At 41.2% G+C, this 27,977-nt stretch overlaps 1 protein-coding gene, 1 long non-coding RNA gene and 1 pseudogene across 3 annotated transcripts; 2 read left to right on the top strand and 1 right to left on the bottom strand.

The window, feature by feature from the left end:
* Positions 1 to 395: 395 nt before the first annotated feature.
* On the top strand, positions 396 to 13,958 carry LOC102893005 (WD repeat-containing protein 87). Its single transcript, XM_025046659.1, has 9 exons — positions 396 to 473; positions 2,599 to 2,784; positions 3,265 to 6,116; positions 6,699 to 6,964; positions 7,323 to 7,579; positions 8,579 to 9,679; positions 11,523 to 11,961; positions 12,595 to 12,929; positions 13,185 to 13,958. Exons 1-9 carry the CDS (start codon positions 396 to 398, stop codon positions 13,956 to 13,958), a joined length of 6,288 nt encoding a protein of 2,095 aa, XP_024902427.1.
* Positions 13,959 to 23,930: 9,972 nt separating this feature from the next.
* On the bottom strand, positions 23,931 to 26,780 carry LOC107195654. Of its 2 annotated transcripts, none has more exons than XR_001516859.2 (3): positions 26,704 to 26,780; positions 25,558 to 25,653; positions 23,931 to 24,349 (listed from the first exon to the last, which is right to left on the bottom strand). It is a non-coding gene; the product is annotated as an uncharacterized LOC107195654 (long non-coding RNA). The 2 variants fall into 2 exon arrangements; XR_001516858.2 differs by having other exon boundaries at positions 23,989 to 24,047.
* Positions 24,240 to 24,358, top strand: LOC112479622 (annotated as a pseudogene).
* Positions 26,781 to 27,977: the final 1,197 nt, after the last annotated feature.

Raw genomic sequence — 27,977 nt, forward strand, 5'->3', positions numbered from 1 at the left:
CCCCTTCCCAGGCAATCCCCACAACTCTTGGCCCCAAGTAACCACTGATCTGGTCTCTGTCCCTATAGGTTAGATTAGTCTTGTCTAGAATGTCATATAAATGGAATCATATCGTATGTCCTCTTTGATGTCTGGCTTCTACTCACTATAATGTTTTTAAGATTCATCCATGTTGTTGTATCAGTAGTTCATTCTCATGCCCATTTTTTTGAAATAAGTGAGTTTCTCCTGTTTCTTAAGGAGTACTTTTGCTTCTCCCGTTCTCTAACTTCCCCCATTGCTCTTCCCTCTCTCAATTCCTTTAATTTCTAAGATAACATCATATGTTATGATTAAGTCATTTACCTTCCACAGGTTATTTAATCCATGATGTAAAGAGCTGGAATATCGCAAGGATGTCATCCTCGCCCAGACTTATTCCTGAGTGGAAGGACTTGAAACTCCTCATAAATAATATCCTGAACGATATAAAGGTGATATGTATGAGAGAGATGCACATAGTGGGCTTGGGCTGACTGTCTTAGCCAAGGCCTGCTATGGCATGGGCAACGTGTGAGCAGCTTTGGGAGGGCCCTCCCATACCCCTAAATGACTCCCCCTTCTAGATTAAGATGATAACATTAGGTATACATGTTCTTCTGTAAAAAATAGAAAATGGGCTTACATGGATTAAACAAGCAGGAGGCATCTTTGTCTTACATGTCATCAAGGACCCATGTTCTTTTTCTGTCCTTTCCACCATCCTTAGTATTTAGCTTACAAGACAATTAAGATTACAAGACGATTGTAACCCACAATTGTAAAGCTGCACTTCCAGATATCAGCTTTAAATTGCAAGAAAGTAGAAGAGAGAAGATCAGAAAGCATAGAGCTGTGCCAGCTTTGGAGGACCATAGTGCCACCCCGTGTTGCCAGAATTTTTGGGTCTATGATAATCCTAAACAAGATCAGAGTTTTATTGGGACGGAAGAAGGGGGAAGAGTAAGGAAGAGATATTGATGAGTAGCCAGCAATAGTGCCAGGCACAGACATGTTGCTTGGGTTTAAGATAGTCTTAGTCTTTTAGAGTCCTCTATGGAAAAGCACTGATACCATTGAATGAGTGAATGAATTATAATCTGGAAAGGAGAAAAGGAACAGTGATTAACTAATGGAATAAGGGGTATATAAATGATCTTCTTAATTCAATGAAGAGGAATGGAGGATTGGGAATTCAGATACCAGGGTCCTTTCTCTCAACTCTGCTGCTGTCACTGAATCAGCATAATAGTGGGTGCTTCATGCTCTCCAGCTCTCTGCATTCTGTATTCTCTCATAATACAGAAGGATCTGAAAATGAGAAATATAGGGAGAAGATAGATTCTGAGGTGCAGATATAGGTTCTCAGTATAGTCTCAAATCCTTTTTGGATGCAGGAAGCAGTCAGGATGAACATTTTGAATAAAGAAGTATTAATGCTTCAGTTGAATACAGTATTTTACTTTGCAGCGTAGATGGTCATAGCACAAGTTCTAATGCAGATAATCTAAAGTTAGACTCATGGAGCATTGTTCAAGAGGCAGGTATAGCACAAGAATCTGCTGAGAAGAGGGACCTCAAAATCAAACTTCACAAGCCTCAGTTTTGGCTAGTCAGAATGAAAAGTACTTATATCCTAGATATATGCTATGTTACTGGAAGGTAGTGTGTATTGTACATGCTCTACTGTGTAACATGTTTAAAGGTATATATCTCCCTTGATACACACACAGCCCACTAAGTAGGATACAGAATGTTAGAGCTGAAGCACAGCTAATTCTATGTTGTGAATAGCACGTTTCCCTTGGATGCACATAAAAATAGTGAAAGAGGGGAAAGCCACACGGTCTAGCTGTCATACATGATGAACATTCTGTGAAGTGTGAGTTTTCCACAGGCGGTATATCATGAGTGTAATTATGACGGAAGTGGTCCTTTGGGTGTAGACAGGAACTTTGAATAGTTGTTTCAACTGTGGCTAATAGAAATATTTGCCAAAGTTGGGTTCTTTTCTCATACTCATATAGGAGTATTCCTTTCTTTTGATGCACTTACTTGTTTTGTACAGTCATTAGTTCGTTGTTTGTTTAATATATATTCCTGCCCCACCCCTGCCGGACTCAGCTTTTGAGAGCTAAGGCCGTGTGTCTTTCGCTCAGCATTATATCCCCAATGTCTGTGTACAACATTCCAGCCTTTCTCAAATGTGATTTGTCATCTAAGCCATGGAACATAGAAAATGATTTGGGGGTGCTATTTTCTCAGTTCTCTTAAGGATAGTACATAACTAGTGGCATTCAGAATGCATAGGGCAGAAACTAATTCATTATGTAGAATGGAACTTTCAGATATTAGGGCTTACTTTTCTCATGGAGCCTTAGTTGACAAAGGCTGGAAGTACTTTGATGAATTAGGATGTACTCTGAGGGTGAGCAAGGGATGCCTCTCCAAATAGTGCTTTCCAGAAGTATGGTGAATAAATGTTGGTTAGCTAAAAAACAACAAACGTCTACTGTCCCTCAATACATATTTATTAAATGAATGAATGAAATGAGTGCAGACTCAGGCCTCTTAGTTCAGGCCACTCTTCTCTCTCAGGTTGATGGAACACCAAAGAATGATCTGGTTGTACTCAGTGACTGGCCTGAGACTTTATATCAGGAGCCGCATCATCCCCAGAACAAGCCTTTCATTTGTTTCTACTCTATCAATGTCAATTATTTTGTCTCCTTAAACTGGGTGGAACCACATTCAACACAAATGCAGGTAAAGCTACCTCATCTTTTTTTCTCCCCTCCTTCTTAATTCACTTTACATCATATCTAAACCGCCCTCACCTCGGAAGGATGAGGATGATTCTGGGTTAGCTCATTTTAATACCCATCTCCATATCCCAATTTCACCTGGATGCAGTGATCCTTGTTCACCTCTAGTCATCAGGTCCTCAGAATTTATTTTCCTCATAAAGTAGACTAAAGGCCAAGGAAAGAGCCTTAAGCATGGTGCTTTATTCAATTTATAAATTTATTCAATTTATAAACTCCTATTACCAGGAAACTCCCAAAGTCAAGGTCTTTATTCAATTTATAAACTCCTATTACCAGGAAACTCCCAAAGTCAAGTTGTTTGGTCTTCCTTAATCCCACAAGAGGGAACGAGGATCTAAACATTCAACCCTTTCCTACACTTCACTTTTGGGAATAATCTTCCTTTATGTTCAGGCTTTCATCACTCATCTTCTTCTAGGCAGTACTTTGGATACAGAAAAAAGATAGAGAAATGGAAGGAATGATAGAGAAGATGAAGTTTCACGTGATGGATCAAGTGCCACCCATCCAAGCAATGGTCCATGCAGGTTCCCACCACATGTTAATTGCTTACTGTGGTGACATGCGCCTGTGGCTCTTTGGAGATCACCATCAAGCATTCACATCTCTGGGTACAGTTCCCTGCCGTTTCTCCATCAGCTGCCTCTGCTACGACTCAGAAACTGAGATGTTACTTTCTGGTACCTTGGGGGCTGTAATTACCTGGTTTATCCTACCAAGCAGCAGGGGCCTCCAGATGGCACAAACAGTGCCCATGCCTGGTCATGAGCTTGTACAGGGTTTTTCCCTGAATGGTCCCCAGGGCTCCCTCCTGGCCTTTTGTGAGAATAAGGTGAGAGTCTTCACCCACCAGGGTCAGGGCCAGCTGGAAGAGGTAAAGAAGTTCGCTCCCATAACCAGTGGTTCCTCCATCACCTGCTCCTTCACTTGTGTCTCTCAGGGCTATTTCTATGCTGGAAACAGGGATGGAGAGGTCCATGCTTGGGGGCTAGATCGGGGCAATTTCCTCCACAGCTTCCAGGCCCATTTCTCATCAGTGATATGTATCCATAGCCGGCCGGAGATGCACACCTTACTAACGGCAGGCAGTGAAGGTGAACTGAAGGAATGGAATCTTGCTTTTGGGAACTTGCTGCGGCAGCTGGTTATTGGTGTGAATCTGCAGCAACTGCACTTTATTGATAACAGCACTTTCTTCTGTCAGACCACCTACACTTTCTCATTGCACCACCTGCCTTGCTTTTATAGCCTCTTCAGTGTTTGTGGGTCTGCTCCCCAGCAGGTGCAGCGTGTCTGCTGTGGCCGTAATTGGACCCGGATCCTATGTGCCACTAAGGATGGTTTGTTGCGCTTCTTGTCTCCAGTAACAGGAGAGATTCTTGTTATCACTTGGCCTCTACTTGTCATGGATAAGGCTGTGGCTTGGGCCTATGACTCAGACAGAGAGGAGCTCTTTGTGGCAACAAACACTTCAGAAGTGCTGGTGTTCGATGCAACACGCTCGCCTTGCACAGCCAAGTATCTTATGTGCACTTCAGTAAACCTTGAGGATAGAGTAAGATGCCTGGCCTACGGGCAGTCTCATTTGGGTAAGGGCCTCGTAGGATTGATGTTCTGTGGGCATGAGAGTGGCATTGTGAGAATCCTCTCCCACTATAGCTGTGCTCGAATAGAGAAGACTGTTCACTTGGGGGCAGTACTAGCACTGTCTACCCTGGAAGGTCCCCAGGAAAACTCCTTTCTCTGTTCCTATGGCATGGATGATATCGTACAGCTGTCAGAAGCTGTGCTTCAGGAGAACAAGGTCATCTTGCAGCCTATCAGTAAAATTCTCTGTAATTGCCCCCTAAAATATGTAATACTCTTGCCGGGTTCTGTGGGTGCCATCACCGAGGACCACTGCTGGTGTCTCTGCCACTACCAAGATTGTCTGACACCTTCAGAAACAAAACTAAACTCTACGTTTAAAGAGATCAAATACCTGCACCAGTGTGCCATCACTTCATTTGATGTCTGCTTTTCCCTGAAACTTTTTGTCACAGGAGGCATTGATGGCTCAGTCCGGATCTGGGACTTCCATGGTAGACTCATAACTGGGTTTGACTCAGCATTGCATTTTGGCCCACTCTGCTTTGCTAATAATCGGGGTGACTTGCTTTTGACTTTTAATCAGAGTCTTTACCTGGTATCCTGCTTAAAATTGCTCCCTCCAGCTCTGCTGATTCACTTAGCTAACCTGAACAATGCAGATGAAATACAAGAAGCCCCTAAACCCTTCCTACCTAGCTTCTTCTTTTCATTTGAAACAGTATTTGTACCCAAATTTGTCTGCCTTGGACAAGGGCTGCAGGAATTACAAGGACTGGAAGCCCTGGTTAACAAACGGGCCATCGCCTTTGACAATACTGTGCCCCATGTTGTAGAGGAAGAGAGACAGATCTCCTTTGTGATACAAAAAAAACCCAAACTACATTCTTTGGAGGATAAGGATATTACTCTTGACCCCAAGCAGAATCGTCCCCGACGAGCGGTTCCTGCTCAATTACGGCTGGTCGGCTGGGATGGATTGAACCCCTACCATATATTACGGTGCTTCTTTGGTCAAGGGCGGCAATGGCTCTTTGCTCCTGATGGCTACATCCCCAACTCAGTGGTCCGTGCCCGCCTTTGGCCTGAGGGCACCCCAATCTTCCTACTCTGTGATCTGTACCCACCCTATAGAGATAAAACTGAACTCTTCAGACGCCAGGCACTGCCACCTATTACTCTGGCAAAAGAAAAAATCTCAAAGAGTAAACAGAAGGACAAATCCAAGTGGAAACAAACTTTCATTGATGTTCTTGTAAACATGACAAAACTAAATTGGATAGGACGAAAATTTGATGAAGGACTTATAAATAATTTAATCGAGACTATACTCAACCTCACAATTTACTGTTCTGTAGAGCAATACAAGACATATATTAGTGTCCTGGCACAAATTTTTGCCACTCATCAAGTACCTTCAAATCTGCACTATGAGACTACCTGTCGTCTCCTGGAAGATACAACCCATTCCAGTTCACAGGTCCGTGAGCTAGCGTGGGAGGGGCTAGAGAGGCTAGGCCTCATGAGCCGTCTCTTTCTTATTCCACTGGCTATGGGATTGATGGACAGGGCTGAAAATGTGCGGGCTAAGACCTTATGCCTTATGATAAAAGTCACAGGCATCCAAACGAAGAGCATGCTGGTAAGCCTGCTGAAGAAACAAGAGACTTTCCAGGAAATGCAGTAAGTTGGGTTGGTGGCCTTCCCCCATTTTATTCCTTCTCACTCCTAACCTCCAGCATTCGATTGCTTATTTACCTTTTCCACAACTTTTTCTATTCTTTTCCTCCACCTATGTTCTTTGTTTCTATTTGCTTTTCTCCCCAATTTTAAACCTTTTTTTTCCTGACCACTGACTAGCCCCCCCTTCCATCATTTTCTCACTTCCTTAAGATTCCTTGAGACTCAGGTCCACAAATCTCCCAACTGAAAAAGCATCTTGTGTCACACTAACTCCTCTATTACTTGTTATCCTTAATTCTTTCTTCTTAATCTATCCTTTACTTCAGATTACTCTGTCCTAAATAGCTAATTTATCCCTGCCTCTCCCATTGTAGTTTCTCTTCCTACTTCCCTTCCCTCTCCCTCCCTCTCCCCTCTCCTTCCTCCCTCCTCCTTCTTTCTTCTTGTCCTTCTTCTTTTCCTCCTCCTCCCTCCCTCCTCCTCCTCTTCTTCTTTCTCCTCCTCCTTCCTCTTTTTCCTTTTCCTCTTCCTGCTTCATTTTATTACTGGCTCATTATTAACCTTTTCCCTTGACTTCTGTAGGCAGAAATTTATTGGAGAAGTCTCTCTGGACCGGCTTCTGGGGATTCAAGCTAAAGATATCCGATACTTGCTTAGTCAGGTGGAGTGGCAGCTAAATGAAAACCTGATGTTGTCACATAGAAGCCAACAATTGACTTTTGATGTATCAAAGGCTGATAAACTTGAAGCCCCTGTTGAACAAACATTCATACCTTCATCAGAACCTGAAAAGATCACCAAACTGGAGAAAAGAATGACACATGTTGCAGCAAAGAGCAGAAACCTTAGTATGTATGTGGTAATATATAGGGCATATTTGGGTTCCTTTTCAGGGCACCAAAAGGCAGGGTCAATAAGACCAAGGTATATAAAAAGATACCAGTGGAAGCAGAGTTAAGTAAGGAGACTCTTCCACAGAAAGTAGCTTTATCGAGAAAGATCTACTCCCACAACAAATATCAAGGTCTTATTTCTTTAGGATTTGGAAGCTGGGATAAAACAGCAAGCATTTCTGTATCATAAAGCCTCAGTCCCCTTTCCCTCTGTACCTCTTATGGCAATTCATTGAATTAGATATTACAAGGGATTTCACTCAGGACCTCTGTGGTTTTCTTAAATATTTTTTTCCTCCCGATATCTCTGCAGTTAAAAGAACTTTAGGCCTAGCCAAATCCAAAGTGGATGCTGAATCAAAGGAGATCATGTTGGAAGCCTCAGAAGCCATGGAAGACACAGAAGATATGGAGGTCACAGAGGCAGTGGAGGCCACAGAGGCAGTGGAGGACACAGAGGCAATAGAGGCCACAGATATGAGAGCCACAGATCGATATAGCATGAAAGATTATGGAAAGACGATCCTTAAGCCAGAAAGACGAGAATACATAGAAAAGCTTTGGAATAGGGTAGTGAAAAAAATCCATAAAAAACCAGGTATAAAATTGAAAGATTTGAAGGCTATTTCAAAGACAACTGCAGAAGAACCCAAGGAAGCAGATATGAAATTGAAAAAGAAAGATTTGAAGGATATTTCAAAGACAACTACAGAAGAACCCAAGGAAGAAGTCACAAAGATTACTGAGCAAGAAAAAGATACAAAAACGATACAAAAACTTGAAAAGAGTGGCCGTGGTTTGGCTGGGACCCCTGGACGCAGAGGTAAAGCAGACACCAAGTCTTGGAGGGATGACATTTGCGCTCTTGCCGTCTCAAGGATAGCAAGTTCCCAGCCAGGAATATTAAGGGATCTAGGTCAAGAATTGGTGGACTTGACTCACATGATATTTGCTCCCCAAGCGCCCAGCTGGGCTCTTTTCCAGGATATCTGCCCCCTTTTAAAGGGCTCATCGGAATTGTATCACAAAGTGATGGGAAAACAATCCAGCATAATAGAAAAAGTGGTTAAGGAGATTGTCAAGGAAGAAGGGATAGTAGGATTGAGAGAACAAAAGGGTAAAGTATTAAAGAAGGGCAAGGCAGTTTCTCAAGTCAAGAAAAAGAAATTTCCTTTCTTAGAAGGTCACCTTGTGTTAGAGAAAAGGAAATTTAAAAAGAAAGAAAGGAAATTGGCCAGACAAGAAGGGAAAGTAGCTGAGGGAGAAAGGAAACTGAATAAGCCAGAGAGGAAATTCATACAGGGAAAGGAGACACTGACCAAGGATAAGAAGACGCGGACCCATCGAAAAGGGAAAATTACTTGGGAAGAAGAAATACCGGCTTCTTCACAAAAGAAATTAACCATGAGAGAGCAGAAGTTAGTCCTAGGAGAAAAGAAACAGACTGGAAAACAGGGGAAACTACTAGGGAAAAGCAAAAGAGTGACTTTGAAAGAGGATAAAGCAACCCCAGCAGGGGGGAAGTGGGACTGGGAGGAGAGTATGCTGGAAGAAGGCATGTGGGTCCAGGAAGAGGAGGAACCAGGTGAGGAAAAAGAGTGGCTGGGTGAGGAAAAGGAGCTGGGTGAGGAAGAGGAGGGGCCGGATGAGGAAGAGGAGTTGCGTAAAGAAGAGAAGGGGCCCGGTGAGGAAGAGGAGGGGCCGGGTGAGGAGGAGGAGCTGCGTGAAGAAGAGAAGGGGCCTGGTGAGGAAGAGGAGGAGCCCCGTGAGGAAGAGAACGGCCTGGGTGAGGAAGAGTCGCTGGGTGAGGAAAAGGAGGGGCCGAGTGAGGAAGAGGAGGGACCCGGTGAGGAAGAGGAGTGGCTGAGTGACGAAGAGGAGCTGGGTGAGGAAAAGGCGGGGCCGAGTGAGGTAGAGGAGCTGGGTGAGGAAGAGGAGGGACCCGGTGAGGAAGAGGAGTGGCCGAGTGAGGTAGAAGAGCTGGGTGAGGAAGAGGAGGGGCCGGGTGAGGAAGAGGCGGGGCCCGGTGAGGAAGAGGCGGGGCCCAGTGAGGAAGAGGAGGGGCCGGGTGAAGAAGAGGCGGGGCCCGGTGAGGAAGAGGAGGGGCCGGGTGAGGAAGAGGCGGGGCCCGGTGAGGAAGAGGAGCTGCGTGAGGAAGAGGAGGGGCCGGGTGAGGGAGAAAGGGAACTGGCTTGGGATGAGGGGGAACTAATCCTGGGCACAGAGAAACAAGTTAAAAAGAAGAAAAAGTCCCGTAGAAAGAAACACGTCCAGGGTATAGAAAAACATGTTGCGGTAGAGGCCTGGAAGGAGGGGAAACTGGCCCAGGAAGAGGAACATTTGTCTAGAGAAGAAAAAGAGCTGACTGGGGAAGAGAGAAAATGGGCATTAGAAAGGGGCAACTTGGTGGAAGGAGAAATTAAATTGACGAGAAAACAAAAGGAATGGTTAGTGAAGGAGGAAAAAGCAGCCCGTAAAAAGAAAGAAGTCCAAGAAAAGAAAGTTGGGAAACAGGAGAAAGAAGACCAGAAAGAGAGGCACGCTAAGAAAGACGAGGAAAAGGCCAAGGACAAACACTCAGCCTGGCAAAGAAAGAAACTGGGCCTAGGAGAGGAAGGGTTTGCGGAAATGGAGATACTGTCGCAAGAAGATAAACGGACTCAGGAAAAGGCAAGAAGAGCTTGGGAAAAGGAGAGAAGGGCCCATAAAGAGGAGAAATTGGCTCGAAAAATGGGGAAAGAGGCTGAGAGAAAAAAACAACAGGCCAGAGAAGAAATGAAATTGGTCCCAGAAGAGGAGAAAACGATAGAGGAAATTGAGAAAGTGTCTAAAAAAGAAGAGAAACAGGCCATGATAAAAGAGAAACAAGCTAAGAAAGAGGAAAAATGGGTTGGGAAAGATAAGAAAGCCACTGAGGAAAAAAGACAATGGCCCAGTGAAAAGGGGCAACCAGCCTTACAAGAGGAAAAACAGGCCCAAAAGGAGAGAATACAGAGTCAGAAAGAGGAGAAAGAGAGTCGGCAAAAAGAACAATGGGCCTGGGAGAAAGAGAAATTGTCCTTAGAAGAGGAGAAACAAGCTGGCGTAATGAGGAAAAAGTCCCAGGAAAAAGAGGGAAAGGCAATGGAGAAAAGACTGACCAAGAAAGACAGTAAATTGGCCAAGGAAGAGAGACATATTTCTAAGAAAGAAAAGGAAATAGCCAGAGAAGAGATTGGCATAAGTAAGAGAAAGAAAAAAATAACCCAAGAAGAGAAAGAAATAATGAAAGAAGATAAATTGTCCCAGGAAGAGAGACAACTGGCATATGACAGAAGGACCAAGGAGATGGGTGTTGCTAAGAGAAAAAAGAAAAGAACCGAACAGGAGAGAATACAGGCAATGAGGAAACCAGATAAGGAAAAGGGGATTAGTTCTGAAGAAAATGAGGCTTTCAGGGAAAAAGATATAAGGAAGAAAGAGGGTCACTTGTTGGGGATCCTGGCTAAAACAATTAGAGAAATTAGTACAGTGCCATTGGAAGAAATAAAAATACCTGAGGAAGAGAGATCATCCATTGTGGGAAGGAGTGAAATTGATGGCCAGAGGTGGGAAATTTTTAAGGAACAGGAGGAAATAACCAAAAAAGAGAAGGACCTGGGTCGGAAAGAGAGAAAACTAGAAGATGGTAGACTGGCCAAAAAGGAGAGACCACTGACTGATGATGAGAGCTTGGAGGAGGACCGAAGACTATTAGAGAAGTTCCAAGAAACAATACTATTAGATAAAATCCAGGTAGAGAGTATGTTAAAGGAGATCCAGAAGCAAAATCTGTTAGGAAAAAAGCAGCTAAAGAAACTTCTGAAGAGAATTGAGAATAAACCGGAAAAGGCCCAGGTGAAGTGGTTATTAGAGATGATCAGAAATATACTGTTTGAAGGCTTATCTGAAAGCTTGACTGAGAAGGAAATAGAGGAAGGTCCAACTAAGAAGGGAAAAGAGGAGAGCCTGAGCAAGGAGGAGGAAGAGGAGGAGAGCCTGAGCAAGGAGGAAGAGAGCCTGAGCAAGGAGGAGGAAGAAGAGGAGAGCCTGAGCAAGGAGGAGGAGGAGGAGAGCCTGAGCAAGGAGGAGGAAGAGAGCCTGAGCAAGGAGGAGGAAGAAGAGGAGAGCCTGAGCAAGGAGGAGGAGGAGATGGAGAGCCTGAGCAAGGAGGAAGAGAGCCTGAGCAAGGAGGAGGAAGAAGAGGAGAGCCTGAGCAAGGAGGAGGAGGAGGAGAGCCTGAGCAAGGAGGAGGTGAAGGAGAATCTGAGTAAGGAGGAGGAGGAGGAGGTCCTGAGTGAGGAGGAGGAGAACCTGAGTGGGGAGGAGGAGGAGGAGAGCCTGAGCAAGGAGGAGGAGGAGAGCCTGAGTGGGGAGGAGGAGGAGGAGAGCCTGAGCGAGGAGGAGGAGGAGGAAAGGGAGAAGGATGAGGAGAGCTTTAGTAAACAGAAAGAAAAGGAGAGCAGAGAAGAGCCTGAGCAAGGAGGAGGAGGAGATGGAGAGCCTGAGCAAGGAGGAAGAGAGCCTGAGCAAGGAGGAGGAAGAAGAGGAGAGCCTGAGCAAGGAGGAGGAGGAGGAGAGCCTGAGCAAGGAGGAGGAGGAGATGGAGAGCCTGAGCAAGGAGGAAGAGAGCCTGAGCAAGGAGGAGGAAGAAGAGGAGAGCCTGAGCAAGGAGGAGGAGGAGGAGAGCCTGAGCAAGGAGGAGGAGGAGATGGAGAGCCTGAGCAAGGAGGAAGAGAGCCTGAGCAAGGAGGAGGAAGAAGAGGAGAGCCTGAGCAAGGAGGAGGAGGAGGAGGAGAGCCTGAGTGAGGAGGAAAGGGAGAGCCTGAGTGAGGAGGAAGAGGACGAGGAGGAGGAGAGCCTGAGCGAGGAGGAGGAGGAGATGGAGGAAAGGGAGGAAAGGGAGGAAAGGGAGAAGGATGAGGAGAGCTTTAGTAAACAGAAAGAAAAGGAGAGCATAGTTAGGGAGGCAATGGTCTCAGAAGAGGGAAGAGTATTAAAAATAGAGCTCTCAAAGGAAGGTGTGAGCCTATCGAAGCAAGTGACAGAAGATGAGTTTCTTGCTGAGGAAAGGGAGGGTACAGCTAGAGGGGAAGTGCTTTTTAAGAAAGAAAGATTACTTGATGGAAAAAGAGATCTCACATTTATGGATAAGCCTATGTGGCCAACAGTTCTGAAGAGCCCCTTCAAAATGCCACTCCCAGTAGCCCTAGAAAAAAAAGAGGGCATGCCTCTGAAAGTATTAGAGGATCGTTTGGACTTAGAAGGACAGAAAAGCCAACTTCTTGGAGCACATTCCGTGATAAGTTCACAGGGAAGACAAGAGGATGTACTCTTGGAGAAAGCCAGGGGCATGTTTTTACATATCATGGAAACAGGCTTAGAGACCGAGATTCCAGAAGGCCTCCACAGGCCAGGGTCCCACGTACCAGAAATTATCATGGAACCACAGGAACCTGAATGTAGGCCCAAAGATGACAGGTGGAAGTGGTTCTCGAAGTATCGAAAGTCCTCAGTGGAGAAAACTGAGGGACACACCCCAGCCCCATCCCTTACTTCTCTGCCAGCTAACAGACCATGCTACTCAGAAGCAAGCTTCCCAGATGAGGACTGGATCAATAGTGCCTTAGTAAGGGTGGAAGCAGGAGAGCAACTTTCCAGGGACAGCTTCCATAGACTAAACCAGTTCCTCAGAGACTTCACTTCAAAGGGATACTTGAAATGGATGCATCTGTCCAATCTTAAAGCCATTGCTAAACACTTCAGGCAAGACCTAGAGGTAAGTCACCCAGATCTATCACAGTCCTTTAAGGATGTTTCAAGTCCACTACACTTAAAAGTGATCCCTCCAATTAGAAAAGAAAAAGAGAGCTGGCTAGAGCCAATCCCTATCCCTGAACCGGTGTTACCATCAGCTACCAAGAGGACTCAAACCCCACAAACTCTAAAGTGGCATCTCTTAGCTGAGTCCTTCAGGGAGAAGCAGGCACAACAGATATCCACTGCTGTCAAGGAGATAAAGCACCTTTATCCAATCAGAAGGGGTGTTCCTACAGCTGTGTATTCCTCTGTGGATAAAAAATCCCTGGCCTTGATATTCCAGAAGGACTTCCAGGCCTTGAGGGGCAGGTTCCCCAAATTTCACAAGGCCAAGAAGAAACCACTGCCCATCCCTGTACCAGTATTACCATCAACAACCAAGAGGATTCCAGACACAAAGGCTGTAAGTTGGGATCTTCTAGGAGAACCTTACAGGACTGCACGGGCACAACAGTTATCTAATGCTCTCAGGCAGATGGAGATGCGACACTTTTATCCTGCCCCTAGAGACACTTTCATGGGTGCTCATGCCTCTGTGGACAAACAAACCCTAGCGCTGATGTTTCAGAAGGATCTCAGGGCTTTTAAAGGTAAAGGCAGGCCCCCCAAATTGCCCCAGTTGGAGAAGGCTCAGCCCAGCTCTAAAAAGAAGGAAGATGTGCCTCTATGGGAGACGTTCGTGGCACTGTACCATGTTTTGCAGATGTTGCAGAAGCGATACGCAGAAGACAGTGCTGCTTGGATGGAACAGTTCTACCAGCTCATGGACCTGTACCAACTTAAGTCCCCTGGAATCCAGAGGCTTCTACTAGAGTTGCTGCAGAGAAAGGAACTCCAACCCCAAGAGACCATCTACAAAAAGGCCCTGAAAGCCAAGGAGCTGGTGCTTGGTGAGCGGTTATTCTATGGCCTGTTTTGTGGTAGTTCCCATGCTCCTGCAGGTCCCAGGTTCCAGAATGTTGTACCCCTTCCTGGGAAGAACAAGGTGCATACTATCCAACCTGTGGGCATCGCTCAGTATGGGTTCCTAGAACTTGCCTGGAAAAGCCTGCCACAAGTCAATCCTTACCTTAATGAGAGGCTGCCCAACATCCCTACTCCTACTCTCTGATTTGGCCTAATATCAGTACTTTGGGATCTTATTGGAAAATGAGCCTGGGCCACAGATTTTAAGCTGCCTTACCTGTTCCTCAATTTAAGGTTGGGGGATAAAAACAGACTTGTCTTTATTCAGCTCAAAACCTGCTACTATGTACTAAATAAAATAACATTTCTCATTTATTACAAAAATCCTGACATTTCTTTTTCCTTTCCCATGCCTAGAGTCCCCTATAAAGTAGCCAGAGAAAGCAGATAATCTCTGTCCTAAGAGGGACTTCTATTTTTTCATTTGGAGGGTATTTGATCGCCATTTCACTAAAAAGTCTGCCCTGGCACTCAAATTTTTTGGCTACTATTTCCATTCCTCAAAGGATCTTGGAAAGGTAGCATCTGGCACAGTTGGGCACTTATTTATTTAGCATTAAGATGAGAGGAAGCAGAGAAGAGCCATCATTTTACCCCTTTGTAAACTTTGATCTAGACTTAAAAGTTCCTAAACATCTCTATGCCTCAGAATTGTCATTGACATAACAGGGATATAGAGTGAAATAGTGGATTCAGAACTCTCATTCCAGCCCTCGCTCTGACACTTATAAGTCTTTAATCCTAGGGGTTGTTTTCCCCCTCAATAAAAATGCCATTAGTAATGCCTAACTTGGTGAAATGCATACATTTCTGGAACATAGTTTTCTCTGAAATTGGTTGCAATTTTAATGGGAGAAAGTCTGTGGATGAAAATGTGGGTTCTAGATTGAAACCAGGATCTAAATCCATGCCTTTCCACTTAACATGTAACCTTCAGCCAGCAATTTCACTTCTCTAAGCCTCGGTTTTATCATTTGCAAAATAGAGCTCATTGTTAGTGTACTGGGAACATAGAAGAGGAACCGAAGGCTAGAGGAGGGGCCTGAGACCTTAAGAAAGTTTGGGAGTACCTCAAGAGAGGGGACAGAATTCAAGGGAGAGTCTGCAAGAGTAAGGGAGGAGCTAGAGCAAGAAAAAGATGCTTGGAAGCCCAATAGATCTTGGGCAGAAGAAATCAGAGTGCTTACGGAGGTAACAAACTCTAGGGAAAAACTTAGAGGCCCAGGAGATCAGAAGCTTGGGAGTATTGGAAAGAAACCCTGGAGAAGGAGTCAGATCTCAGGGGAGAGGACTGGGTGCCCAAGAGATTTTTGTATATTGATTTTGTATCCTGCAACTTTACTGAATTTGTTTATTAGTTCTAACAGTATTTTGGTGGAGTCTTTAGGGTTTTCTATATATACTATCATCTGCAAAGAGAGACAGTTTTACTTCATCTTTTCAGTGCCTTTTATTTCTTTTTCTTGCCTAATTGTTCTAGCTAATGTCTCCAGTGCTATATTAAATAAAAATGGCAGGAATTGGCATTCTTGTCTTGTTCCTCATGTTAGTGAGGGAAAACTTTCAATCTTGACTATTGACTATGTTATCTTTGGGCTTGTCATATATGGCTTTTATTATGTTGAGGTGCTTTCCCGTTATACCTATTTAATTGAATTCTTATCATAAATAGATGTTGAATTTTGTCAAAGGCTTTTTTTCTGCATCTCTAGAGATGATCATATGATTTTTATTCATTTTGTTAATGTGGTGTATCAAATTGATTTGCAGATGTTTAACCATACTTGGAATAAATCACACGTAATCATGGAAGTATGATCCTTTTAATGTATTATTGCATTAGTTTGTTACTATTTTGCCAAGGATTTTTGCACTATAATTATTAGGGATATTGGCCTGTAATTTTCTTTTCTTTCAAGTGTCCTTGTCTGGTTTTGGTATCAGGGCAATGCTGGCTTCATAAAATGAGTTTGGAAGTGTTTCCTCTCCTATTTTTTTTTGGAAGAGTTTGAGGAGGATTGGCGTTAGTTCTTTAAATGTTTGGTAGTACTTTTTTTTTATTGTGTCATCTGAAGATTTGTCTTTTTTCAATACTGGAAAATTCTCAAATGTTAACATTTTATTTCCTCTGTCTCATTCACTCTGTTGATTTCTCCTAGAAATAATTACATGTTGGTACTTCTCATTCAATAGCTGCCTCTTGACCTCTCATAGTTTCTATCTCTATCACCTAAGTTACTTTCTCTTTACTTTCCTCTAATCTAATTGTTCTTTTCAGCTGTGTCAAACGAGTTACCTGCTTGTTCTATCCTTTTTGAAACCTCTGGTGTATTTAATAGTATTTTCTTTCCCTGTGTTTTAAAATATCTATGATGATCAGTTAATGTTTTAACAATAGTTTCAGTAGAATCTCTAAGAAGTAGTTACATGTTCTGAGTGTGAGAAGCAGTGTGAATTCTGCTCTTTATTGTGCTCATTGAAATTTATTCACAGTGGACTGTTTTCTTGAATGTTTTCTAATTTTGGACTGAGCTCGTGTTAAGTGAGGTTTTTCTCTGTGGAACATCTCAGAAAAATAGGTTAAACTGAAATGATCCCCCCAAACCCTACCACAATTTCTACCAGTTGGGAAAGTTTATTTATTCTAGTTTGGTATTTCTATAACTTGCAGCTAAAATAAACCCACATAAAACCTCATGAAGAAAGACCCAAAATTTGTAAATATGAGCTCTTCATTCCAATTCTCTGAATCACTAATTCCTAAGGCTCACAATCCATCATGTTACAGATATTAAAATGTAGTATTTTATTCCTGTTTCAGTTGTTCATTGCTGCAAATAAAAATTACCACAAATGAGCAGCTTATAAAACATACATTTATTGTGTCACAGTTTCCATGGGTCAGGAGGCTATACATGGCTTGGGATTCTCCACTCAGGACCTCACAAGGCTTCAGTCAAGGTCCAGCAGGGCTGCCCCTTTTTGGAGTTCAGGGTCTGTTTTCAAGCTCTTGTGGACTTCAAGTTCTATAGGACTGAGATTACGGGATTCGGCTCCTTGTGCGTTTAGGACTGAAAGCCCTATTTTCTTGCTAGTTGTCTGTCACCTAGGGACTGCTCTCAGCTCGTAGGGGCTGCCCCACGGCTCTTTCTCATGTGGACTTCTTCCAGGTTCTCTTTCAACATGACAACTTACATTTCTAAGACCAGCAAGCACATTTTATCACACCAGTCTGCTAAGATGGAGTCTTTAAATGAGACTGTCTCATCACCTTTGTCATATTTTATTGGCTAGAAACAAGTCACAAGTTCTGCTGTACTCAAGGGGAGAGGATTATAAGAGGGTGACTCATTAGGGGTCAACTTAAGGTGTGTCTACCACAATTTCTAATATCTGAAGACCTCTCAGGTTAACCAGAGCATATACTCCCACTTATTTTCTTTCTGTTCCCTAGGCTTTCCATTAGGATTCTTGTGAACTCAGTTATGCAGTTAGAAGGATGGCTCCTATATTGTGTCCATTACTAACATGTTTTGTAGAGAAACATTCTACTAGCTTATCTAGTCTGCTCCATTGCCTCTAAGCAACCTACATATTCCATAAAGACCAGGTTCTTGTACAACCTTCTCTTGCATGTGCTATTGCAGCCCCTCTCCCCTCGCTGTATTGTGATTGTCTTTTTTACTGGTCTGACAGTTTCGTGAAGGCATCTATTAGATTTGTTCCTAAATGCACAGGAGAGGGGAAATCAGAAAAAATAGAGGAAAGGAGGCCTTGGTCTCACACAGTACAAAATGGGATTGGAGAGAAATTGAAGTTTACAAAGTATGTGAGGTATTGACTGGAACCAGGGGAAGCATGGCCTCAAGGTGTCAGGAAATGAGTGGATAACAAAGCTAGTAGAGAATATGAGTGGATATCTTTCCTTCAGACCCAAGAGGGAGTGAGTGATATTAACATCTATGGAGGGCAAAAACCTTGGTACCTGGAATACCAAGGAAGTAAAAACCATTCTAACTGGAATACCAAGGAAGTAAATCCAGCCTCTTGTTCAGATTAAGCTCTTCTCAGGGAAGTTTAAGAACTTCCTGGTCCTGACTTGGATCCCCAGAATCATCTCCTGTTGCAAGGGAAGCCAAGAACCTTCTCTGTGAAAACTTTGAGGGAGTGTAAATATGGCTCATGCATGAGGGAAAGAAGGTGGCTAATTTCTGTGTCCACTCCAGAAAGAGCCTGGAATCCCTAGTGCTGAAGGATCAAGTGGCTGATGTTCACACTTGGGCAACATGGTTGGATTGCACAGGGGCTTTTCCAGTCACCTTTTTCAATAAGTCAGTTTCGGAGATGAAAGTCAACACTATTCTTTCATGAACTTAAACAAACAAGCAAACAAACAAACAACTTTACGAACCATCAAGGTTTCTGAAGGGGCTGAGATTTTACCCTATGTGCAAGCTAGTGAGCCAGCTTATTATTATTTTATGGAAGCTGGCAGAAGCAAAAGATTTCTGGTCAAAAACAAAAGACTTTACTCATGGTACATCAAGCAGCTTGAGCTTCATGTTTGTGTCAGTTCTCCACACCTCCCAAGTCCCACAGGCATGAAGCGGGTGAGCCTGGACGGAGGCTGGCAATGGGCTGTGTTACAGGAAGGGAACGTTGAGTCTGGGGAGCTTGCTACTTTATTAGAGCCTGTGAGCAAGCCTTCTCTTTGTCTAAGGTGAGACATTCCCTCATTCCTCAAATTTACTTGCTGCAAACACAACCTTGAGAAATATCCTGGGTAAAGAGTAGTCAGAGACTTGTGTTTTGGTTCACCCAGTGTATTCGTTTGCTAGCACTGCCATAACAAAATAACATAGACAAGGTGGCTTAAACAAATTTATTTTCTCAAGTTCCGGAGAAGTCCAAGATCAAGGTGTTGGCATATATATATATGGCATATATGTATTTTTTTTTTTCTGAGGCCTGTCTCCCTGGCTTGCAGATGGCTGCCTTCATCTGTATGTTCACATGGTTGTGTCTTTGAGTGCACATACCTGGTATCTCTCTCTGTGTGTCTAAATCTTTTCTTATTAGGACACCTGTCAGATTGGATTAGGGCCCACCATAAGGGCCTTATTTTAACTTAATCACCACTTTAAAGGCACTGTCTCTAAATACAGTTCATATTCTGAGGTATGGGACTTAGGGCCAATATGAAACTGTCCTCGCAGGAGGAGCAAAATTCAGCCCATGACACTCAGCAGTAATGTATGGAAGTGCTACAGGCTCATGGCAGAGTGTGTCCCGCAGCAGGCATATATAAGGGAACAGAGCAATGAATTTTTGTATGTGAAACAATCTTTTATAATCAGCACCCAGACTAAGAGTAACATCAATATAAGCACCCTCAAAGTCCCACGTCATGATTTCTTCCAGGCACTAATTTGAAGGAAATGACTATCCTAATTTCTAAGAGCATAAATTAGTTTCCTAATCTGTGCTATTAGAATATGTAACTAAGGAGTGACCTCAGAAGCATAGTAGAGAGATGTCCCCAGATCTCTCCCCTTGAAACGACAAGTTGAACATCAACCAAAACACCCAAACTGCACACCAGCACATGTGAGGGTGGGATCTATGCATAAGAGTTACCACAGGTCAGAATTCTAGGATTTGGTCAGTGGACTGGAAGAAACAATGAAGCTGCCTCTTGCAGCCAGAGCTCCCTGTAGGAGGAGGAGGGAAGGGAGAAGGTGCGGCTTTCCTGAACAACCCTGCCTGAGAGAGCTGCGAGCTCCATGCAGTGACAGTGCCCAGGGATCAGGGCAGAAAGCAGAGAAGTGGGGATGGCAGAGAAACAAGAGTTGATTATTACCAGCCATGGTTGCTGAGCTGTAGCCTCCAAAGCAGATGACCCTTCCCCCCATATCCGCAGAGAACAAACACCAAATGCCATCACACTGGGGGTCAGGGCTTCAATATTACGAATTTGGTGGGCGGTGACACATTCAGTCCATAGCACTTATTTTTGAAAAACATAAGTATAGCATATTTGCAAAAGTAAAACCACTAATTCACCTGATACGTGGCTTTTAAAATCATGATGGCTTTTTTTTCCCTTAAGGTTCCTTTCTTGTGAGGTAAGAAAGAGGGCAGAGTTTTGAGAAAGGCAGATATGCAGTGAAGTCTGTGAGAACACATAGTCATCAGAAGCGAGGTAGTGGAATCTTTATAGCAGCACTCTACGTAAGAGCCCAAAGTCAGAAATTTCCTGAATGTCCATCAACAAGGTAAATTCTGGTATATTTTACACAATAGAATAATACATAGCAATGAGAATGAACCATCTAAAACTATAGTCCGTAATACATATGAATTCCCCCAAGGAATGTTGAACAGAAGAGACTATGTAATGTATAATTCCAATTACAAATTTTTTAATTTTTAATTTTTTTTTTTTTGGTGACATTAGTTAATGAAATCTATTAACTTTCAGGTTTACAATTTAACACTAAGGCATATATAGATTGCATTGTGTGTCCATTTCCCTAGTAAGATTTCTTTCTGTCATCACATATTTGGTCCCTTTTACCCCATCTACCTTCCTCTTTCTCTTTCCTCCCTCTACGCTATGGTAACCACTAGTCTATTGTCCACGTCCATGAGCCTCTGTTTGTCTTTCCTGTTCCTTTGTTGTTTTTAGGTTTGTATTCCACATATAAGTGATATGTGATTTTCAACTTTTTCTGTCTGGCTTATTTTACTTAGCATGATTATCTCGAGGTCCATCCATGTTGTCACTAATGGCAGTATTTCATCTCTTCTTATGGCTGAATATTAATCCATTGTATATATGTACCACAGCTTCTTTAGCCAATCATCTATCACAGGACACTTTGGTTGCTTCCATGTCCTGGCCACTATGAACAATGCTATAATGAACATTGGTGTGCAAATATTTTTATGGATATGATTTTTTAAGTCTTTGGGGGTAAATACCCAGTAGAGGGATTCCTAGATCATATGGTAGATCAATTCTTAGTTTTTTGAGAAACCTCCATACTGTTTTCCATAGTTGCTGTATCAATTTGCAGTCCTACAAGCAGTGCATGAGGCTTCCTTATTTCTGCATCCTCTCCAGCATTTGTTATTACTTGTATTGTTGATGACAGCTATTTTAACAGGTGTGAGATGGTATCTCATTGTGGTTCTGATTTGCATTTTCCTAATAGCTAGCGATGTTGAGCATCTTTTCACATGGCCATTTGTTGGCCTTTTGTATGTCTTCTGAGAGAAGTGTGTGTTCAGGTCCTCTGCCTATTTTTTGACTGGACTGTTTATTTTTTTGTTGTTATCGAGTTGTGTATGTTCTTTGTATATTTTGGATATTAGGCTTTCATTGCAGGCATTGCTTGCAAATATATTTCCTCATTCTGATGGTTATCTCTTTACCTTGACAGTATCTTTTGCTGAGCAGAAGCTTTTTAGTTTGATGTAGTCTCATTCATTTATTTTTGCTTTTACTTATTTCCCTTGCCTTTGAGGTCAAATTCATAAAATCCTCTTTAAGTCCTTGAGTTTCATTCCTATGTTTTCTTCTATGCATTTTATTATTTCAGGTCTTATATTCAGGTCCTTAAACTATTTTGAGTTACTTTTGGTATGTGGTGACAGACAACAGTATAGTTTCATTCTTTTGCAGGTGGCTTTCCGGTTTTCCCAGCACCATTTATTGAAGAGACTTTCCTTCCTCCACTGTATGCTTTCGGCTCTTTTTAAAACAATTATTTGCCCATATAAACATGGGTTATTTCGGGACTCTCGATTCTGTTCCACTGGTTTGTGTGTCTGTTTGCTGCCAATACCATGCTATTTTGATTATTGTCGCTTTGTAGTATAATTTGAAGTCAGGCAGAGTGATGCCTCCAGCCTCGTTCTTTTCTCTCAGGATGGCTTTGGCAATTCAAGGTCTTTTGTGCTTCCATAAGAATCTGATGATTTTTTGTTCTATTTTTTTAAAAAATACCGATGGGATTTTGATGGGGATTGCATTAAATCTGTATAATGCTTTAGGTAATATGGTCATTTTAACTATGTTGATTCTTCCAAGAACACGGAACATCTTTCCATTTCTTTGTATCTTCTTCGATTTCTTTTAATAGAGACTTGCATTTTTCATTATATAGGTTCTTCACGTTTTGTTAAATTTATTTCTAAGTATTTTATTCTTTTTGTTGCAGTTGCAAAAGGAATTTTTTTTTCTCTGACACTCTGTTGTTAGAGTATAGGTACACTATGGATTTTTGAATGTTGATTTTGTATCCAGAGACTTTACTGTATTTGCTTATTGTTTCTAGTAGTGTTCTTGTGGAGTCTTTAGGATTTTCTATATGGAGAATCATGTCATCTGTAAATAGTGATGGTTTGACTTATTCATTTCCTATTTGGATGCCTTTTATATCTTTCTCTTGCCTGATTTTACTCGCTAGGACCTCCAATGCTATACTGAACAACAGTGGCAGTAATGGACAGTCTTGCCTTGTTCCTGATCTTAGAGGGAAGGTTTTTAGTTTTTCACCATTAAGTATAATGTTGGCTGAGGGTTTGTCACAGATGGCCTTTGTTATGTTAAGATACTTTCCTACTATACCGATTTTGTTAAGTGTTTTGATCAAAAATGGGTGCTGTATCTTGTTGAAGGCTTTTTTTTCTTTGCATTTATTGATATGATCATATGATTCTTATTTTTTGTTTATGTGGTGTATCACATTAATCGATATACAAATGTTGAGCCATTTCTGTGCCTCTGGGATGAAGCCCACTTGATCATGATGCATACTCCTTTCAATATGTTGCTGTATTCGGTTCGCGAGTATCTTATTTAGGATTTTTGTATCTGTGTTCATGAGAGATATTGGTTTATAGTTTTCTTTTTTGTGTTATCTTTACCAGGTTTTGGTATCAGGGTAATATTGGCCTCAGAAAATGAGTTAGGAAGTATTGCCTCCTCTTCGATTTTTTGAAGAGTTTGAGGAGAAAGGTATTAAATCTTTGAATGTTTGGTAGCATTCATTGCTGAAGCCATCTGCCTCTGGACTTTTACTTTTTGGTAGATTTTTGATGATCGTTCCCATAATGCTGATTGGTCTATTTAGATTTTCCAGTTCTTCTTGATTTAGTCTAGGAAGGTTGTATTTTTCTAAGTATTGGTCCATTTCTTCAGGGTTATTAAATTTGGTGTTATATACTTTTTCATAGTATTCTTGGATGATCCTTTGTGTTTCTGTGATATCAGTTGTTAATTTCCCCCTTTCATCCCTGATTTTGTTATTTGTGTCCTTTTTCTTTCTTCTTTAGTGAGTCTAGCCAGGGGTTTGTCAATTTTATTAACCTTGTCAAAGAACCAGCTCTTTGTTGCATTTATTTTTTCTATTGTTTTCAATTTCATTTATTTCTGCTCTAATTTTGATGATTTCTTTCCTTCTGCTGACTTTAGGCCTCATTTGTTCTTCCTTTTCTAGTTTTTTTAAAATGAAGCATTAGATTGTTTATTTGGGCTTATTCTTTCTGAGATAGGCCTGTGATGATGTGACCTTCTTACTATCACTTTTGCCATGTTCCAAATTTTTGATATGTTGTACTATCAATGTCATTCATTTTTATGTATCTCTTGATCTCTCTTTTTATTTCTTCCCTCATCCAGTCATTCTTCAGTAGCATGTTGTTTAATCTCCATGTATTTGTGGTTCTTCCTGCTTTCTGTTTACAGTTGATCTTCAGCATCAAAGCATTATGATCAAAGAATATGGTTGGTATGATTTTAACACTTTAATATTTGTTGAGGCTATTTCTGTGTCCCAGGATGTGGTCACTCCTTGAGACTGTTCCAAGTATAAGCAGCTGTTTGGGGATGGAAGGCTCTGTAAATGTCAATTATGTTTAGTTGGTCTAATGTGTCATTTAAGGCTGTTATTTCCTTATTGGTTTTCTGCTTGGATGATCTATCCATATCTGACAGTGGAGTATTTAGGTCACCTGCTACGCTATTGTGGTATGTCTTCTTGGTGCTTGATTCCCTTTATCATTATGAAGTGTCCCTCAGTATCTTTATCTTTTTTATTTTGAAGTCTATTTCATTTGATATTAGTACCACTACTCCTGCTTTTCTCTGAATGCCATTTGCTTGAAATATCACTTTCCACCCTTTCACTTTGAGTCTATATTTGACTTTGGAGCTGAGATGTGTCTTCTGGAGGAAATTCCATACAAGAAATTATATGACTAAAGTTAATGATAGTTATAAAAACAATATAAATACATCTTAAACAAATGCCTTGAAAACAGAGAAAAACTATACCATACTATTCAAAAACATGCTAAAAGGAAGAAAATACTTTGAGATATGAGCGATCACAAACAAGAATTAGAAAAACTCAGAATTGTCTATGGCCATGCCACCCTGAAGAAGCCTGATTCCATCTGATCTTGGAAGCCAAGCAGGGTCGGGCCTGGCTAGTACTTTGATGTGAGACCACCTAGGAAGACCAGGTGCTGTAGGTGTAAAAAATAAATAAAAAATAAGAGATTGTAAGCTGACAAGGTCCTTGCAATCTGTGAGGTCAACCAAGGGTTGCCTCGCCTAAAAAACAAAAACAAACAAACAAAAAAACCCTCAGAATTAGGTAATAGATTCACAAGAAAATTTCAAATAAATGAAAGATAAAGAATACCAACTTAGAAATATGAGAATAACTCCCACAGATAAATGTTAACATAAAGAGAAATTAAGAAGAATTTTTAAAGGATATTAAAATGAGAAACAAATCAATCTATAGTCATTTTATCTAGGCTTCTGTACAAGTATTATAATTAATGCAAAGGTGAAAATCTTTCTTAAAAACCTAAATCAGATTAGGAATCCTGATTATTCTTAGAAAACAATTAGATTTTATAATGAACCACAAATTCTTATTGGATCTGATCTTCCAGGCATACTAGCTTCATGTCCTATTAGCACCAATCACTAACTCTAATCTACATGCTACCCGTCACTCACTCAAACCTCATTCTCCCTTGAGGGCTCTGCATGTGTAGTTCACGCTCCTTGGAATGGTCTTGCTCATATACTCAAAAATCCTGAGCCCTTGCTTGATGTCTCTGCACAAATGTTACCTCCTCAGAAAAAGGTTCCTGACCACGATACGTTACCTAAATTTGCTCTGTTCCTACTTACTGTCCTTCATAATATATTTCACTATCTGATATTTACCTATTTATTTGTTTTCATATTTACCTCTTCCTTAATATGTATAATCTCCATTACTATAGAAACATATCTGCCATATTCAGTATTACTGGATTGACTGTGCAAGCACAGTGTGAGACTCAAGAGTATCCAAATACTTGCCAAATATATAAATGAATGTATTCTTAGACAATGAAACCACATTGAAAAAAGATCTAGAAAGAATCTGGGTCCATAATACAAATAAAATGGCTACATTGCAGAAGAAGGAGTATGTGTAACTCTATACTGAGAGGGAAATATGAGAAAAATAATGTGGTAAAGTTAATGAGGTTAAGAGGAAATTCAGTGGGTATCTCATCCTGAGATATTTCTTCTCCACATTATAAGCCTTTTCTTCACTCAGAAGGGAGCTTTCCAATCAATGTTTCAAGGGTGTGTTTACCAAGTGTGTTTACCACCTGAGCCATCAATTACACAGATGACTTCTCCTCCCTGACTTGCTCTTACTTACCTGTATATCACCTTCTTGTTGCTTCCCTTACAACCATCCAGGGTTCTTTCTCTTGTTCCAATAAGGTAATTACATCTGGCTTAGAAATGGAATGGCCTGCTTACAAAGGAAAAAAATGCCACAGGATAAAGAAATAAGTTGTGACTAGTCAATATTAAAATTACAATAATCAAAAGGTCATAATGATATTGAATATTTTAGAGAAGAATGAGAGAAATAAACAACAAGAGATCAATTAGGTAAGGTAAATTTTTTGTTTTGCTGTTTGTTTAAAATTTAAACTCTTATGTCCTCTAAATCTAGAGAGCAAACATAATGTGGCTGAAGACTCTGGAATCAATTCCTGCCTCTGCCGTCTTCCAGCTGAGTCTGACCTTGAGCAATTCACTTAAACCCACTATACCTCAGTAACCTCACTTGTAAAAGAGGAATTAAGTCAATTAATCCTCTCAGTTATTTTTATCGGTTAAATCACATAATGTGCTTAGAATGACTACTACAGAGTAATCATGTTAGCTATTAACATTATCGTTACATTTTTATGTTAACTAGAGAAAACAAGAAAAAATAGCTATAAGATATTCATTCCATTTTGAATGTAATTTTCATGGACGACAACTTTCAACCACAAATCAGATGAACTTTGTTTCAGAAAATAGATTGCTTTTGGTAGAGTCTTAAGTGAATTGCAATATCCAATCCACCACTATATAACTGTAGAGGCTTTTTTGATAATGAGAGCAATTCTGGACCCTCTGTAAAGCTCATATCTCTAAAATTGGATCAGATAATAAAATGGAGTATTATAGCTATGAAGAGCATAAATAAATGAGAAACTTGAATCCTTTCACAATAGTTATACAATATATGCCACAGATTTCTAATCTAGTTGCCTGGTCATTATATAAGAGAGGGGGAAAAAAAATAAAGGAACAGAGGGAGATGTGAATGTTACTGAAGGATAGGTAAGATGAAGGTGTTTAATGGTATTGCAATTTCTAACCTAACCTAACAAAGCTCAAAGCACTTTTTTGGGAAGAGAAAAAACAAATTTACCTAGTTTCTTTAAAGGTAGCCCTAGAAATCACAGTGGGAAAAAACCCACATTGTAAGTTAATCTAAATTATTTGAGGCTGATAAACATACCTAGCGAGACCAAGTTACCACAGTTCTCCATCATCACATCCCTGTACAGTCTTCTGCAGAGGGTTGAGACATTTCCGACGGCCGTCAATACTGTGGGGAAGAGAAAGAATTCTGAAACAGTAAATACATGAAATACTGGGAAAATTAAAAAAAAAAAAAAAACATTTCAAAAGTGGAAGCAGAGGAGATGAAGAACTTCTATGCAGGAAAAAGAGCAATCTGGGAAGCATGCAAGCTGGCAATCTATTATATGGAAGGAGACTCAAGTAGTATGTATACATATTTTTGAAGAAGGCTGCTGACAGATAAAACATCTTCCATACTCTGGGATATTTCTAAAAATCTTAGCCTTTTGAGAATGGACAAAATAATAATGTTTCCCTACTAAATCAAATAAGTGTATACAGGAGTAATGTCCAAGTAATATCGGCTTCATAAATTCTCAATAAATATAAGTTACTGAAGAATATTTTTCTTTTAAGGGAAGAGAAAATTTTAATCATGGGATGTTTTTCTCCAAATTTTAGAAATCTGAGTTGCATAAAATCAAGACTTTCTTCAAGCATCTAGTACTTCGGATATTACTATAAGCATCCTTACTTGTTTCAATAAATCCATGTTTTGGCACATAACATCATATTTTACAAATACATCAGATTTAATCATTATACAGTTAGGGTGCACAATTGGAAGGTCTTCCCAATTCTAAGATTCTATTTTTACCTACTACGTATAATAATATTCATTTTTGTTACCATATACCATTTCTCACTGAACACTTTCCTCATTTTGAGTGTGGCAGGTAACTACATTGATTACCAATGATCTCCATCTCCTGGTATTTATGTCCTCGTGTAATCCCCTCCCCCTTGAATGTGGGCTGAATATAGCGAGAGTGAATTGTTTCTGATAAAGAGAACATAATACAAGTGATAGAATGTCACTTCCAACATTGTTATAAAAGACGATGATTTCCACATTGCTTGTCCTCTCTTGCTGTCTCACATGCTCACTCTGATGAAGCCAACTACCATGCTGTGAGCTGCCCTATGGAGAGGCCCATAAAACAACAAACCAACAGCAGTCTCCAGCCAACAGCTACTGACAAAGTGAGGTAATCAGTCCAACTGCCATGAAGAAATGGATCTTGTCAACAATCACTTAAATGAGCCTGCATGGCAGATCCACCCAAAGTTGTGCTTTAAGATGACTTAAAACCCTCACCAACACCTTGAAAGGCTTGTTAGAAACCCAGAGCAGGGGAACCAGATTTC

This window comes from Pteropus alecto, unplaced genomic scaffold (genome assembly GCF_000325575.1).
Source record: "Pteropus alecto unplaced genomic scaffold, ASM32557v1 scaffold314, whole genome shotgun sequence".
In the NCBI taxonomy this organism is placed as follows: domain Eukaryota; kingdom Metazoa; phylum Chordata; class Mammalia; order Chiroptera; family Pteropodidae; genus Pteropus; species Pteropus alecto.

What these genes read in the sequence shown, in the direction of transcription:
- LOC102893005 (XM_025046659.1), top strand. Translation starts at nt 396, where the DNA reads ATGTCATCCTCGCCCAGACTTATTCCTGAGTGGAAGGACTTGAAACTC. An exon ending in ATATCCTGAACGATATAAAG is followed by an intron (nt 474 to 2,598) that starts GTGATATGTATG and finishes CTCTTAGTTCAG; the next exon opens with GCCACTCTTCTCTCTCAGGT. An exon ending in AGCAAAGAGCAGAAACCTTA is followed by an intron (nt 6,965 to 7,322) that starts GTATGTATGTGG and finishes ATATCTCTGCAG; the next exon opens with TTAAAAGAACTTTAGGCCTA.